Below are 18,292 nucleotides of genomic sequence, written 5' to 3'. Positions count from 1 at the left end.
GATAGTTTTTGTAATCTAAAACAGTGACTACCACCCCCCCCCCTTCTGAGAAACCTTACCCCTCTCCTGTTGCGTAAACCGAAGCCTTAAAACTGGGAGAGTGAGGGCACGAATTCATGTTTTTGCGACTGCCAGATAGTTAAGTTCAATCGTAATAATGTAGTAAATAAAAACAAAAGTTTCTGCATAAACAGGAAACTGCCAAAAGTTAGATGATATCCCCCTGGTAAACTAAATGAAATGTGTGTATATAACCCTATCCCTTCCCCAATTGCCACTCCACAATCTGTTCTTCTATACATGTTTATTGACCCCCCCCCACACCAACTATAAAGTCATGGACACGGTTCGTCAGGCGCGTCAGGATATTCTACATTCCCATACTTGTAGTTATATTGTGCAATAATACAGTAGTTATACATTGTATGTGAACCGTGGGGACCAAGATAAACGGAGGCATTTGAAGCCATGAGATCGCCGAAGGTAACTCCAATGTATGAAGGAGTTGGGAGGGGGTTCTCCCCCACCCCCTCCCCAAGAAAGAAAAATTAAAGTTTCGACGTGTAATGGTGCATTCCGGGCACATTTTGGAGATTAATTAGGTCTGCAGGCAAGATTGTGGTAATAACCTGCAAGAGCTGTGCTCTACACGGCTCGATCAGGGTTTTTAATTCTGGCCATAATTGTGCTAATAATTGTAACATCTGTCTCAAATTATGATTGTGACATAATAACGGTTACTGAAAGCGAGGTTCGTCGCCGTTTATCTAGGCTTCACTCATTAAAGGTTGCTCGACTAGATAAGCTTTCACCACGGGTTTTAAAACAATATGCAATTCAATTAGCAAATATTATTACGTTTATTTTCAATCAGTCTTTTACAACTCAATCTATCACTAACTTATGGAAGTAGTCTGGTATTATACCCGTATATCCAAAATTAGTTCAATATCCTGTTTAAACGACCCGTTGCCCTTACTTCTAAACCAGTTAAAGTCTGCGAACGTACCTTTAGAATATTCATTTTAAACCATTCCTTGCATCATTTTTGATCCTATTCAGTTCGCACACCAATCGAGTCGTATAGTTGTGAAGACGCCGTCCTCGTAATCCTGGAAAGGCTATATTTTAGAGCATTATTACCGATGGCATTATGCTCGTGTCATGTTTTTCGATATTTCATCTGTTTTCAATACCATACAGTCTCATATTTTGGTCGAACAAAATTGTCAATATGAAGGTTTCGGCGAGCCTAATTCATTGGATCATGAACAAGCTTACAAACAGAACTCAACTTGGAAAACTTAGACCAACTTGCCGTTCTGATATAATTTGTTCTAATATACGTACGATGTCAGTTCTTCAGAAGAAGGGTGCTCACTCATGAAATTTGCTCATGGCACTGACATGGTTGGTTTTATTAATGGTAATGATGACAATACCTATCTTAGTCAGTTACAATCTTTGGTAAATTATCTTGATGCAAATTTTCTTATCTCCTCCATGCACCTGTCACTGTCAAAGGGACTGTAGTCGATAGTGTTCATTCATATCAATATCTTGGGGTAGTATTGAAGGACAAATTGACATCAGGGCAGTGGCGTAGGAAGGTACTTTTGAGTGGGGGAGCTGAAGACTGATGGCCGGCCTGGGGGAGGGGTCTTTGGATTTTTTTGGCATTTCCAGGTGGCCTCAGATGCAATTTGGTGCAATGTAGCACACTTCAATACCCACTCTATTTTGTAAATAATTTTGCATTTTCACCTGGCCTTAGATGCAATTTGGTGCTCCAAATGAGATTTTTTCTCATTTGGAAATGAAAAAGGGGTTTTCTGACTTGCGAAGCGGGGGGGGGGGGGGCTGAATGAAACTTCCGCCCCTCCATATTTTTCACTGGGGGGGCTGGCGCCCCCAGGCCCCCGGTTCCTACGCCCTTGCTTGAGGGGGAGGGGGGGCATGTTGATGTTTTGGCAAAATAGTTAGAAAGATGGATTAACTCTAGTTCATTCATACTTAGTAAAGATTCCTAAATCCTATTGGTCTATTCAGGTCAGCTGACCGTGGTTAATCCTGTGAGTAATGCAAGGTAAAATTACGGGGCATCACTTTAATAAATCTTTGGTTATATGTAACCAAAAATGTTTTGTTTTATGATTTTTCCCCCACACAAATGGTAGTGTATGAATGAACGGGGTTAATCAACGGTCTAGCGTGCGTTACTCACATGATTAATGCAGTCCGGGTGTTAATGCTATCGCTGGATGTACTCGGGCTCCGCCCTCGTGCATCGCTTGCATTATCCCCCGATCGTGCATTAATCCTGTGAGTAACGCACGCTAGACCGTTGATTAACCCCTTAATTATACTGTCTCCGTAAAATGTCAAATTTTAATTTTCGTCCTGAAATTTTAGATATTTTCTATAATTGTACATTTACTGGAGTTTTTCGTTACTATTTGATCTGTTGGCATGGCAATGTCAATAAAACTGAAAAGAATCGTATTAATTGTTTTGTAAAGAAAGCGGAAATAGTGGTTGTGTTGTCTCAGCCCTCGGTCAAGTCGATCTACCATTGCCTCGTATACAGTCCAAGTTACACTCCATATTGGATGGTTCTTTACCATATCTAGCCACCCTCTTCATGGTTTACTTCATGATAGGCAAATAAACATAGGCGTTGGCAGGCTGAGACTGCCGTGTCTCAAAACTGACAGGCGCCAAGATTCTTTCATCCCCGTGCAATGAAGCTTTTTAGTAATATCTTACTGCATTGACTTGTGATAGTTGTACACTTTACTGTATTATTTATACACATATTTCTATTTTTCTATTTTGTTATCTTTCTTATATTGCTGTACGTGCGAGCACATGAATTTCCTTTTTGGAGAAATAAAGTTTTACTTACTTACTTACCCATAATAGTATTATTTTTTGAGGTTCGAAGGAAGGGGGGGGGGGGGAGTGGGTCACATCACACCTGTGAATATCACGAATATACGTATCATGGATTAAATGTTCGTGTCAGAGTTAATAACAGTTTTTTGTTTTGGCAACTTTACAGCACCACTGTATACTCTAAAACCATATCACGAGTTAAGTGGGTTTGCATGCTTTTGTGTATACTTAGTGTTTCTCAAGGTATGACTAATTGTGTCGGCATACAAGCTTGGCCGTTTTAGTGCCCTTCTACTTCGGTTGTTGTATTCTGTAATTTTAGTTGACGTTTACTTTTAAGGCGTCAAAAGTAGACTACTCCCACATATGATTTCAAACTCGTCGTCAAAAGAAACTGAAATATTTGTTTATTTATAGTAACCATAGTTATGCATATAATGTAAGGAAATTTAAATTAAAAAAGACAATTTTCAAGAAAAGCAAAAAAACTAGAATCCTGTCAGTGAAAGATATTAAAAACTCACAAACCTCGTGTAAGATGTAATGGTCATATACGTATTAGCAAACGGTGCTATGGTGCGAATGTAAACAAAAATCGAATACAATGTGCTGCGATCGGTTTTTATCTGATGACAGAAGTTGTGAATATGATATGATATTTACAACATAGGATATCAACAACATAGGATATTAACAACATAGGATATTAACAACATAAGATATTAACAACATAGGATATTAACAACATTAACAACTGTACAAATCATATGCGGATAGACCAGAGGTTAACTAACTTAAAAGAGGAAATAGCTAATCTATAAGTATCCTCTTGGAAATGTTAAAGTATCATTTTATATGCAATTCCTGTATTTCTTTACTTTAAAATATGATAATTTCACACCGTTTTTTGTTGGTGTACCAAAGTGGACTTGAAACAAACAAGTGTGATGTCACAGATGCGGAAGTACAAACAAGTTTTTCTTCAACAGTTGAATTATGAAGTGTGCATGCATAAGAATAACTATAGACACATATTTAATGGTATATTTTATTAGCTTAAAGGATTTCAGTATCATAGGCCCCAAATTATAGTACGCTATAATTGCTAGAAGTTTTCAAAAAGTACTTTCCTGGAAGTCTTTTCTCCCCAAATTTCCTCTCAGAGATTTTTAAGGAACACACAAGATGACGGAATGTCCCAGTGAGGACAATTTCCTCGAAGTTCGTAATAAAAACAGTTTAAACATTGTGACCAAAGGGGACCATATTTGAATATCTAGCATATTTGGGGCCAATACAGCATACCTTTAACACAACCATTTTGAAAGTTGTGCTCATATCCGATCCAAGATCATAACTAAAGACCAACTTAGTTTGTGGAAATTTGCACTATGAACAAGTGCATAATTTTGTTTAGATAGCTACTCACTTTGCCTAAGCTTGCGTATAATTTGCCGTGTATTTCCGTATTATCATGCGTTACTTTCTTGTAGCAATTTCCTAATTTCAGTTATATTAGAAATATCTGAATAAGAGAACACAATGATGGAATATTCGCCTGTTCTGAAAGGTAACCACCCACCACCCCCCCCCCCCCCCCCCTCATGTTGGGTGAGCTAGATTGACCTTGACTGAATAGTACGGTACCTCATCAAACTTTACGTTAGAAATTACCGACATCAAATGTCGTAAATAAGCGTCAACTCTTAACTCTGATACACACACAATCTGTATATTATGTATATATTTCTAGGTGACTTGTGCTTTATTAAGGTGAAAGTCATCATTTCCCTTGGTTCAATATGATGATTCTCGTCTGGGTGCAACCAACCAAATAGATGACCTCTTTCAAATGCTGACGTGATTCCCTTTTTAACCAATAGTTCACAGGTGACAAAGAACCTTTATGATTGTCGGTAAATGAAATAGTTATAAGAAAGCTGAGTTGGTGTGATATAACTAAAGAACAAGTGCAGCAAACCGTAACGACCCAAGGTAATTCATAAAGAGAACTACAGAAATCAACTAGGGCGTTTACTTTAACGCAAGGGCTCATGCTGAACGCCCGTCCCATGCTATACCACTGGTCATCTTTTAACGTGATCCAATACTCGTAACGGATTCAGGAGTCCAGCTAAAATAGCAGGAAATATGGCGGCGGGGATCTTCCCCAGTGATGGACGCTGGTATCTTAGAATACTGTCTTGTATCATTTTAGTCCTGTTTTGTGCAAATTTGGCTGAATGTCAGATACCATACAGAGGATCTTCCTTGGTCGTGCGTAGGACATCGCCAATTACGATCGCAGGACCTAATCTAATTTACACGGTAAGGCACCAACATGAATATTCAACGATTTAGAACTAAATTAATCTGAAACCCAACACTTATTACTCCAACTCAATTTTCTACTACCGAGGAAAGCCATACCTAATATCATATTGTTTTTTTATACATCATGTTATAGTGCACACTGCTATAACACATGTAAATGTATATTCTTATAGATATGAGCTATATCTCATTATGCATCATGTGCCACTTACAAGGTATGGACGCTGCACTACACTTTCAATGTCCCCAAGAACTGTCTCCAATGTGTAAAGACAGAACTAGTATGATCTTGAACTTGAAAATTAATCTCTTGAAGAGCATCAGCTCATCAGTACAGGCTAAAATGTTTATGCTTCTCCATCGTTTTATAAGTTGTAATAACTCAAAAACAAAATATAGTTTCTTTTAACCTCAAGTCACAAACAGAGCACCCATGTGGATGTCATTCGACTTTGGCCGATTTTTTTGAGCGTTGTATACATGTCATTTGAAGCCATAATAGTCTTTCCCAATGAGTCTTGTGTTGCATCCGAAGAACTCACCTATAATGAGTTATGTGTTAGGCTAATTAGTCCAGCTAATTTAATTGTTGAACGTATGGTATTTTTACCCAAACACACATAAAATAATAAATGAATAAAATAAATACGGCACGGAAATAAAGCATGTACAGTACTAATAGCAATGCTGTTTAGCAGGCGTACCATATCAAACTAAATTTATGGCAAAAGTAAATGTTTGATGATGATAAAAAAAAGACTGATGATTCTCTCACATATTCTTCAATCTATTTTCATGGTGTATCTTAAAGTTTCCATTTAATAGCTGCGATAAGCTATGAAAACCTTGCATGTTTTGTTAACCCATTGCAGGAAGTAACCGGACCAGGAAATAATGTACTATACTGTACTGTACTGTACTGTACTGTATATATATATATATATATATATATATATATACATATATATATATATAGATAGATATATGTAAATATATATATATACACGTCTACCTCCATTTCATTAACTAGTCTGTTCAAAGTATCTCTTTCGAGATCCGACTTTAGGAATCACAAATGATTTCGAGTTGGTTAGCATCATGTTTGATCTCTAGAGTAAGGCAAAATACGTCACCAAAAACGGAACTGGTATTGTTCGATACAGGTGACAAACGCCTTCGGAATTACGGCCTTCCTTACCGGTTTCGCACCTCTGGACATACAATCAACTCCATAGCCTAGTGGTTAGGGTGTTCGCGTACAGAGCGGGAGGCCGGGTTCGAATCCCGGTATATATATATATATATATATATATATATATATATAAACATGAAGGAAAAAATGTTTTGTGTCAGAATGCCAATACACTAATGGTGGCCAAACAGCTCCTAAATGATTTATCTAGGCATTTCCTACATGCATATCAGTCATAATTCGCAAAATATATATACAACAATTGAAGGAGTTTTGAGATAAGTTTGCTGTTATTGCTGATAGCGTTTTGCAAAGATTTTCACTCAACCCAATTGCGAGTGTATAATAATAGATGCTCTTTCAACCGATAGATTTTCATTGCGTAAAAGATCGCTTTGATTTAGGCAGTGTAATGGTGTAATGGCGATATTTTATCGAGCACCAATTAGCAGCTAAAAGAAATGATAAATAATTGGGAAAATGTACGAAGTCGCACTAATCGAGTAGCGGTTCAAAGAGGCAGTGAGGTACTTTATGGTCTTAAGACTCGCGCACACCTAGCTACTGTATATGCCTTGTTCTAGAGGAGCCCTAATGTAACAGAAGCCAAGCTATCTTCGTAGGTATTTTTTGCAGATGTGTTATGTCTAATTGTCTGAAACACTACAGTAGGCATAGATGCTTATTTTTGATTCTGCGACATGTTTTACTCTGTTCATCACTTACCTTTGGTGGAAAAAAAGTTAAATTTTATACTGCACAAAAACACACTTTTCCAATGTGCAATTACGTAGCACAATGTATCTGAATAAGTGCCTAACCTTTGTTCATATCCGAAAGTATATTGATGTTGTAGATCTGTACTATGGAAACTTAAACAGCGATCAGTGAGTGAATTTTACGTCTTGGCGAGTAGATTTTTAGTCACGGTCGCCAGATAGCGAGTACTTTTAAAATAACCTAGTTTCGAGGCCTGACAACCTTTAAAACATGATTTATCGTGGTAAAAATCATGGATACTTTTCATACATGGTATATGGAATTGCCACATTGAGTACATGAATCCTGTTGCTTGTGAGGTCAAATATCATTTGAGGTCACCAGAGGTCAAAACTCTGAAAACCATTTGACATGATATCTAACGATGGGAATCGTGGATACGTCTCATACTTGGTGTGTGGATGCATCACATTGAGTGTAATACCTCTATTGTTTTGGTGGAGGTGTGTACTGCCACGTACAGTAGTAGACTGACCTGTGTTTATCACGCCATAGTGTGCTTGTGTATCAAAATAGTGGTTCGGTCCATTTAGATTGTAAACGGCTATTTCTGGTTAACAAGCAGAAGTCTAGTTCAATGAAGTCTTCGAAACCTCATTGCATCTTGCATTCTGATTACAGACGATGGTCATGTCTAGTTTGAATCTCTGTCAGAAATAGTAAACCAAGGGCGTAGGAACGGGGGGGGGGGCTGGGGGGCTCCAGCCCCCAGTGAAAAATGTGGAGGGGCGGAAGTATCATTCCGCCCCCCGCTCCTCAAGTCAGAAAACCCCTTTTTCATTTCCAAATGAGAAAAAAAAATCTCATTTGGAGCACCAAATTGCATCTAAGGCCAGGTGAAAATACAAAATTAAGTTTACAAAATGGAGTGGGTGTTGAAGTGTGTTATATTGCACCAAATTGCATCTGAGGCCACCTGGAAATGCAAATAATTCCAAAGGGCCCCCTCCCCTTAGACCCCTCCCCAGGCCGGCCATCAGTCTTCAGCCCCCCACTCAAAAGTACCTTCCTACGCCACTGTAGTAAACATTAATTCAAGTTCCTCAAATAGAATATAGACTTAAACACTATAGCATGATCGATAGCTTCGATAGGGTCTATAGGATTAATATTTATAGCAAGTACGATACGGTAGGCCTATATATGAGTCGATAGAGAGGGCTAGGGTGGGGGAGTATATAACTGGTATATACAACCGGTTAATGTGGAATAGTGTGTGATTGCCGCAATTTTTTTTTTTAAATTGAGAAACCTAATCGGCCTATTAGTAACAAATTATAGGATTATGCCACTAATATACAGGTTGTAAAGTAGGCTATAGGCCTATAGGTTAGAACCTTTTGACAAACTACGAACAATGTCATGCAGATATAAGTTATGTTATTATATATTAATAAGTTTGAATTTAGTTAATATACAAGGGATGTAAATAAGAATACCCCTGCTGCAGTTGGGCAGTTCCAATTTCTTTTGTCCATCCAATGGCTACTAAATTAACTGTGTGGGCAACAGTGGATTTCTGATTTGGCATACAACATCATGCTCTACAAGCCACTGCTTATATGCTATGGTTTATGGAGTTCGAAATTTGAAACTTGTTTGTCGGGACGAACAGATATTTTGTCTGGAAAAATGTTAGAACCCTAGTCGTCCGGCGAACCCTTTAGTGATGCTCCTGCATACCCAAGAACAGTCAACTTCATTTATCACACACATTGTTGACATATATAATATGCCATACGGACAGAACCAGGCGCGTAGCCAGGAATTTGCCATGGGAGGGGCGAAACTGTAGATTCGGCATTGCAAACTATCTAAGCGTAGCGCTACCATGATCGATTAGCGCGAAGCGTACAAGAAAAATTTTGGCTGAAAATGCCTCCCAGATCGCTGGAAATGGCACTTCCCAGGCCTTTTAAGTTGCATCTTAGCATTTTCTCTTTTGAAAATACTAGCGATAAAATAGAAACATTATTATTTTTTTTTTAAATATGCTCAAGGGGGGGGGGGGCGGCTGCCCCCTTCGCCCCCCCCTTGGACAGAATGGATATGACCGAACTCAACCAAACCTCGAAATGCCGTTGTCTATAGATGTGTTGCTACATTGAAAATTCTCTCATCTGCAATATTTGTAAGCAAGGACTATGACGTTAACTGAAGAACCGGAATTACATCAAAAGGACATTTGTTGAGGGTCAGGGTATATGGAATGTTCTAAATGACACTAGTTTTGGGGACATTTTGGGACCTTTCACACAAACAGAAGGGGAAGGGGGGTGAATTAAGCAATTCTCATATAGCATATAGTACTTCTGTTTGAGATAGGTCCTAATGTTTATTTTTGTTGTTGTAGTTATGCGTATCTATGATATGAACATTAACATTTTTCTAAAGAATAATTCACTTGATATTCACAATAATTTACTTGGTAGGCAATGGAATAACGTGTACTCGTTGTTTAGCTATATAACAGCCTTATATAGGCTTATAAAGGAGTTAGGCCTATGTACGGAATTAAGTTGGACATGGAACGTTTTGTAAACAAGAAAAAAAAAATGCGGAAATATATGCCAATCATAAACGAAACATATCAAAATATAACGTCTTGTTTTAAGACTAATAAAGCGGAGCAAATAATACTTATATTTAACTCTCATGGGAAATGAATCAAACCACGATAAATACAGAGTGTGTGTGTGTGTGATTGAATACAAGTGAGATATGTCGGGAGCGTTCCCGTCACCACTATATACCGTGCATGCTGAACTTTAAGTGTCCAGCAATATTAAAGCTTTAATTGTTGTCAATGGCAAAATATAGGTGTCCGTGACGTCAAACGTAGGCTACCCTTTATAGTCACAAGAAAGCGTTTATATTACAAGGGTGTGGACACCTCTATTTGGGACACCATCATGTAAAGTAAATGCTTGGCATAGTTTAACTTGTGTGTTATAATCGTATGCTGTCGATCATGCGTCATAATAGAGAAGCGTGGAATAACGGTGACTTGTTTCGAGATGCAAACGTGCATTGTTTAACAAATCATTCGCTTTATCGATTTCTATATAGTATGCGATGTGTGTTTACATAGGTATGGGCCCCTATGAGAAACATTATGTATAGGACAAAAAAACCACAAAAAAACACACACAACAAAAACAAACAATAAACGAATGAATGAATTAAAACCCATGTAATGTTTATCATGTGAGTATTGAGGTTCATATGCTAAACGTTAAGCTAAAAGGTTAGGCAAAGTTGTGCTTTGTGTGAGGTTAAAAGAAGTTGAACACCTCCTTGTACCCACACGAGCCCCCCGATCAGTGCCTGATTCTGTGCCATGGTAAGTACAAAGTATACCCAATCTGTGTTTGAACTTAATGTGAAGACGATTTCTATAAGGCCTAATGGGTAACTTAATCAGGTATCGCACAAACTGAGTGATAAATGAATATGAAAAACGATGTAAAAGACTGTTCTAACCGATTGATAATTTGTAAGAAATTTGAAAATCGTAATTTGCAATTAACTATAGATTAACGCACTACAGACAAGTCATGATCATCGAATTTAACATGGTATGGAACTCTCACGCCACAGCACAAATTGTGTGCTCCACAATAGGAAAATATAGCAACAATGAATGGTCATGTGATGCGATCTCCGTACACATTAACCTGGACCTTCTACGTCAATGGGGGAGACGCGCAAAAAACATATACACCAACCACGGTGGGTCACGTGACGTACGTGCTCCCTTTCAACTCTCAACTCTTATGTATAGTACTCATTGAATGTCATCTTAAATTAGATGTGTGACATACTCCCAGGTGATACTGACATATTGTTTAACCCTTGCCAGTTCGCAATGATAAGAGTTCCGTAGACAACATAACGCCATTATAACATGTATAACGAGTCTAAAGACTCGTTAATTATACGGTAACATTGAGAATAATTACTATTTAGCCTTGGATAATAGTAGTATTTAGATTCACTCTCTGTTTCAGGAAAAAAAATGATATACATAGACCCTAGCTACTTTTCGAACATCTACTGCCAGAGGAGTAATAGATTGCGTGCAGCGGTTACGCCCATCATGATGCGCGCTTTTTTACTTGCATGTGTCGCACCACCATTAATTTCTCCCATTGACTTACACACTATATTCGTCACTTTCCAAGGCTGCTAGACTGCTAGAGCATAAGTAAAAGTTTTCAACTAACATGTCCAACATATGTTAGCTGATGGCTTAGGTTGCAAAGGGAAGGATGGTGGTGCGATGCCTGCCAAATAAGCGGTATGCATTGTGTACAGTCGTGATAAGCTACATGCGTCCCACAAATACCCCCAAAAGGATTTTTTATTTGAAATTGTGGTTAACATTGAAAACAATGAACTTAGCTAGATTTCGTTGTTCGGATAGCATCACCAGGAATTGGTAGTTATGAGATTATGACATTAGATGTTTATCGAATACACCAGTGGCGTAGGAAGGTACATTTGAGTGGGGGACTGAAGACTGATGGCCGGCCTGGGGGAGGGGTCTAAGGGGAGGGGACACCCCCTCCCCTTTGGAAACTTTTTGCATTTCCAGGTGGCCTCAGATGCAATTTGTTGCAATATAGCACTCTTCACACTTAATCATTAATTGAGAAATGAAAAAGGGGTTTTCTGACTTGCGAAGCGGGGGGGGGGGCGGAATGATACTTCCGCCCCCTCATATTTTTCACTGGGGGAGGGCTGGCGCCCCCAGCCCCCCGGCTCCTACGCCCTTGGAATACACATTCAAGGAGTACCAGAGATGAGTGCCGCCGAAGGGGCATTTGGCTTGTCATACACGTCACGCGCACAGAACTTTATACATATATACCAATTGTGTGTTCACACGACCCTCCATGGTTGGTACGTTTTTTTGTGGTCCAGATTTATGTGTACGCCGATGGTTTTGACAGCTTTTTTTCTAGTTTGGCGTAAAGTGATGTATAGTATCTGGTAACATACTCGAAAGATACTCTAGCATGCTGCAGACGACACTAGGAATACAGACTATTTAGGTATAAGTAGACATTGTTTGATTGATGCCACACTCTCAGATATTCAACCAAAGATTCAAGATTCAACAACAAAATGACCAGAACATTCTCAGCAGGGCAGTCATACAGTCATGTAAAGCGGTCACCTAAAAATGTAATGAAAAAGCGAGAAGCTGCTGGAAGCTGCCTGGGCGATCAGTGGACTTTGTTTGGTTCAACTTCTACTTCTAGTAGTAGTAGACTAGTAGGCTACTAAGTACTACTAAGCGCTTACGTACGATCCCATGGAGGACGATTGGTAACGTAGGTACTAAATGTCAGTATATATGCCTTTTGGCTAAGATCATGTGTAGTATCTGTTCTCTTTCGAGGGGAATGGTGATACACACCCGACGATGATCACACAGTCTCGATGCAAGGGGTCTGCGGTTGAGAGTGGATCAGTCGTTCGGTAGTTTGGTTTTCGTGCCTTGGTTCTTTCCTGAGTGACTTTTCCTATGAGTATCTTATAGAAGACTTTAGCAATACTCTTTTTACACACGTCTTTGTCAAGACATGATAGAGTACGTATGCCTAAAGGTGACCAGATGACCCCGATTTCCAGGGACAGCCCCCGGATAAAAATTGTACCCTGCAATTGTCTTAATTGGTTTCACTTAACTATCATCGATTTATCATCCCAATTTTGTTAAATGACTCACATTTATGTATATTTTTTAGCAACACACATGTTTCTAGAGAATGTATTATCACAGAAACTGCACCAGGCATTTGACCATCATTTTTTAAACACTGAAGTCTGGAATCCCAACATCCTGTGAAACCTATATGGTAAACATCATTACCAAATTAATGTCAAAACAGGGTCAACATCAATATCATGTCCCTGGAATTTCTGGGAGAGAAATGGTCACCTTAGTTTAGAGGGATACCAACATGTAATGTTACATGATGTTTTCATGGTTATTAAATGTTGTAATTTTGCTGTTTTACTTCCCAGGTAATTGTAGAAGATGAAATTGGGTTTGGCCTACCAACAGATACTTGTCCAGCTTCTATATCTACTTACACTTGCATGCTTAATATCCCTACTGGTGTTTCATGCTCTAATCAATTTCCAAGAGGCACATCTCCTAATGTTTGCCTCACAGATGCTAACAGTGCTAACTTAGGCTTGAGCTTTACAACTGAAGTCTTCAATGTAAATGGAGATATTGGTGTCATTTCCAGGACAATTAGGTAAGTATCCAAGATTGTGGAAAAGGAAGGAGAGGGGTTGTGGGGGGGGGGGAGGGGAAGGGGAGGGGATATATCAGATCAAGTAGTAAGGATTTCATGGTTTCCTCTCATTTCAAATGTGGATAAACTTCCTCTCATATTTAATTGACAATATCTTTAGGCTATTTCAATGCAAAAACTGACCTCTTGTTAGGGCAATTCATGTTGGGTGTGTCATTTTGATAAGCTCTGGGCTACTCATACATGTTGATGGCTAATGGCAGTACTCACATATATGTTGTTCAATAGTTAACTGAGCTCTCTTTCCAGAAATGAGCTATTAAATAAATAGCATAATGTTATCATGAAATAAAGTTGATTGTCAAAGACTCATGTTGTAATTACAGTAATGCCACCTTAAGTTATTAATGAGTACAATAATTGAGTTGATCACACTAGCAAATATTTTCAAAAGCATTATGAAAAAAGCTGTGATACCTCTTACATGAATAGTTACATTCCATCAGAAGAAAGAGAGATATTAAGAATGGAATGCTCATCTTCATGGGTGGGTGGAATATGGAAGTAATGATATTATGTTAAAATTGAGAGCTGTTTTTTTCTCTCAAAGTCAAGTGGTCTGCACACCTTTAGGCTCACAAAACTTGAGCTTTCATGAGAACTGAGCCAGGCCCTAGACCCACCAGACCTCTGGGATCCCTCTGAATCGATGCTGAGAATGCCTGAAAGTTATCGGTAGACTATGAATGTCGTCAAGCTCTGAAACTAAGTGTAAACATTCTCCAGCATCTGGACAAAACCTACAACCCACCAGAAAGTTTTCCAAAAGTGGGGTAGCACCCAGTAGCTTGCAGACAGTGGATCTACAGCATTACTTTCTTTTCTTTCCCCCCTGCCTGCAACATGCAAGTGTAAAAGATTTTAGGTGGCATAGTTCATTCCATGGATATCTGTAGCATTATTACAACTTGCAGCATGTATCAAGAGCTCATTACGTTATTGTTGTTACACATGGTCTTGTTTACTTACTTTACCTACAGTGGCACCACAGAATCTTCTGCAACCACCTTTGGCTTCATTGATGTAACTGATTTAAGAAGAACTGTGCTGAATCAGCCTCCGAGTGCAAACATGCTACCAATCGTCAGGGTTCCTGCTAATTGTGCCACAGTATTACAAATTCCAAGTTAGTTTCTTTAACTTCTATCATAGGGAGTGAGATAGAGCAGCAATCGTTTGATCTAGGAAGTGTATTGATTTGAAAAGTTCATGTCTTGACATATTCAAAGTATGTAGTGAGTTCATCGGTTGAAATACATCTTTAGATAGACGAAACACAAGCTGTTAACTTGGCCTGCAGATTCTGTTTTTGTTGTGCAAGCTGAAGTAAGTAAAATAACACAATTAACAAGAAGAGCTGGTTATTTAATTTTATTCAGTATGATCATCCAGAGGTGTAGCAATTTCAATGTTTGTTTCTAAACATACAAGTTATTTTTGACACATAGTTTGAATTTCAAGAATATAAAAAAAGAAGTTTAGTAGGCCAAGTTGATAAACATACATAATAGAGTTTGAGAGTTCTGAAACTGGTAAGTAACAAAGCAATATATGATGACAATGATATTTAGTGAAAATAAAAAAGACAACTCTTTCTGTTAATTTGTAATATTTGTAGGGATGCACAGGATTCGGAATACCGAATTTCCCGGAAAGACCCTAAAAATCCTGCTGCATTCCAGATTTTTATGTTTATAAATTATTTTTGTACTGTATGCCATTATTAAGAGAGCTTCCATTCCTTCTAAGCCCTTTCTTGCTTACTCTGACTTTCACCAACAGTTTTCAATTGTGTCAACTTACATACGATTTTAAATGGTGAACTGCTGATACCAGAAATAACATATATATGTTTATATATACATATATATATATATATATATATATATATATATATATATATATATATATATAACGACCCAAAACCTGGTCCCTTTTATTTTCTGCCTAAAATTCACAAAGAAGGCAATCCCGGGAGGCCCAAAATATCGGGTAATGGCACAGCGACTGAAAAAATTTCCAAATTCGTGGATCTCCTCATCCAACCTCTCGTTTCGGCCCTACCGTCCTATGTGCAGGACACTACGGATTTTATCCGGAAAATTGGGGAAATAAAAAATCTTCCCTTATCTTCTCTGTTAGTTACCTTGGATGTGTCTTCGTTATACACAAATATCCCCAACGAAGAGGGCATTACGGCCTGCACAAAAGCATTCAAACCGAAACGTGGCAAAACCCCCACAAAGAAAGAATTGGCGGAATTAATGCAACTTATCTTGACCAACAATAATCTGGTATTTGGCAACAAACACTACCTCCAAATTCATGGCACCGCAATGGGTACCAAAATGGCACCGTCTTTTGCCAACATCTTTATGGGAAACCTCGAGAAAGAATTTTTATCTCGACAAAACTTGAAACCACACTTGGTTACGTTACATTGACGATATCTTTATGATATGGACCCATGGTGAGGCAAATCTAAAACTCTTCATCGATGACATAAACTTGTTTCATCACACTATCAAATTCACTGCTGATTTTTCTGGACATGGCCTTCACTTTCTGGACACCACCGTGACCCTACAAAATGGTTCACTCAAAACAGACTTGTTCAATAAACCCACGAACAAGCACAACTACCTCTTACCAAGCAGTTGCCATCCACGTCACTGTACCAGAAATATTCCGTACAGTCAAGCGTTGCGCATTCGATGCATTTGCTCCTCTGAAGTCGATTTTGATTCACGCACTAAAGAACTGTCACAACACCTAAACAGACAGTATTTTCGGGGTACTATTGAAAATGCCATCAAAAAGGCTAAAAGCAAACCCCGTACCGAAACATTGACGTACAAAACTCGTCAAACCAGTTCCAAAAGGGTATCATTGGTTACTGAATTCCACCCTGGTCTCCCACCACTGGCTAATATCATTCAGAAGAATTTTCACCTACTTCAAGGCACCGAACGCCTGAAATCAGTATTCCCAGAATTACCTGTCATCGCTTTTAAAAGACCCAGCAACCTACGGGATATCTTAGTTCGGGCATCCCTTTGGGATGACACCCCATTAGGGGAAAGTAAAACAGAAACTACAGGATCATCGCCCTGTACACAAAATTGCAAAACGTGCTTACTTGTCGATTTGACCAGGGCCTTTCAGAGCAACCAAACCAAACGCACGTTCCAAATTCGGCACAAAATTAACTGCCTATCCAAAAATGTCATTTACCTCATCTACTGCAATATTTGTAACTTACAATACATTGGAGAGTCAAAAAACACTCTTAGAATGAGAATGACACAACATAGATCGGCGATCAAAACAAAACAGATCTACCAACCTGTTGCAAATCACTTCAATCTCCAAAATCATTCAATTGAGAATTTGCGTGTTATTGCCATTGACCAGAACGATTCTTGGACAGATAAATCTAGGAAAGCGAAAGAAAATTTCTGGGAACTAAACCTAAAGACCACGGCACCATTCGGTTTAAACGTCAGAAACGATTTGCTGTCCCAGATAAACCAAAACAATTCCTTTACAATTACGACGGAATCGGATTCAAATAATCCGACGCGGATTAAAATAATCCGAATTTCTAAAACTTCTGCTCAATTCAGCAGAAATCAGTAAGTCGCTTTGCCTTTACAACCATGCCGACATCTTCTCTATAAAACAGTTTCAATTCCTGCTACTCCTTGTCACTTTCGGTGATCATGCACTGAAGAAGAGCTAGTTTTGCTCGAAAGCTCTGCAAAAACCAAACATTGGCTGTTTTACTTCCAATCACTTACCTAATTCAATTATTGTATCTCACTCGAGATCCAGCCTTTCTCTAAATGCAGCATAGTTGTTTAACAGTTTTTCCGTTATTCCTATATATATATATATATATATATATATATATATATATATATATATATGTGTGTATATGGATATAGCAAAAATACAACTAATTTAACTTTTAAGATATTTCAACATTAATTTATTAGCAATTTCTCATGAGAATGTAGTTTCATTTCCTTTTATTATCTACAGTTTATGAGTCTGATCGTTTTGATACAACCAAATGTGAAATTGATAATACTGCTGCAGCGTGTGGAGGACCATGTGTGCTAGGGGGCGGCATATCATTGCAGGTATTATGACACTATTTGTCAGATTGATTGATGGCAATGTCTGTGTGCAAGTCATTCTCAATACTGCTAAGCTGACTGTATGCAGTTCCTTGTTCTAAAATGGCAAATATTCAGCTTATTCTGTTTTGTTTGCACATTGGTAGTTACAATCTCTGGTATATGACTACGCTGACAGGAAGGAGGAGGAAGGGGGAGGGGGTAGTGGAAACGAAGATCCTGTTGTTCTTGCTTCGGTGGTTTGACATCCATCCTAACCTATGCAGACAAGTTGACATATATGTGTGCATGTGCTGGTGGGTGTATGTGTGTGGATGCGCACTAGCTTGTAAGCACGGTATCTCAAGAAGGAAATATGTGATTCGTGTCATACTTGGTATATATTTTGGTCATGGTCAGTAGATGATCCCTATCGTTTTGGTAGGACTATCTTGCATATTGAATGTGTGGGCAGAAATAATGTAAAATTCTGAAAATGTCAATATCTCTTCAACAAAATATTCCATTTAGTTCATACTGGATTATGGTGATGTAATTACATAGTAAATACATAATTTTGCAAGAAGAAGAAGAAGAAGAACAACAACAACTGTACCTCATAACTATTCTTGTAT

General features: G+C 38.4%; 1 protein-coding gene across 2 annotated transcripts in view; it reads left to right on the top strand.

Moving 5' to 3' along the window:
- The first annotated feature begins 4,924 nt into the window (after window positions 1–4,924).
- Window positions 4,925–18,292, top strand: part of LOC139980290 (IgGFc-binding protein-like) — a 157,216-nt gene continuing 143,848 nt past the window's right edge. For both annotated transcript variants that reach the window (XM_071991838.1, XM_071991837.1), the window contains exons 1-4: window positions 4,925–5,223; window positions 13,238–13,476; window positions 14,517–14,662; window positions 17,581–17,681. In XM_071991838.1, the coding sequence (XP_071847939.1) occupies window positions 5,047–5,223; window positions 13,238–13,476; window positions 14,517–14,662; window positions 17,581–17,681 (663 nt within the window). In that variant the 5' untranslated portion in view covers window positions 4,925–5,046. The remainder of the gene's footprint in view (window positions 5,224–13,237; window positions 13,477–14,516; window positions 14,663–17,580; window positions 17,682–18,292) is intronic.

Source organism: Apostichopus japonicus, chromosome 14, assembly GCF_037975245.1.
Source record: "Apostichopus japonicus isolate 1M-3 chromosome 14, ASM3797524v1, whole genome shotgun sequence".
Classification (NCBI taxonomy): domain Eukaryota; kingdom Metazoa; phylum Echinodermata; class Holothuroidea; order Aspidochirotida; family Stichopodidae; genus Apostichopus; species Apostichopus japonicus.
Note: the sequence above shows the minus strand (reverse complement) of the source record. Positions and strands in the feature narration are given on the sequence as shown.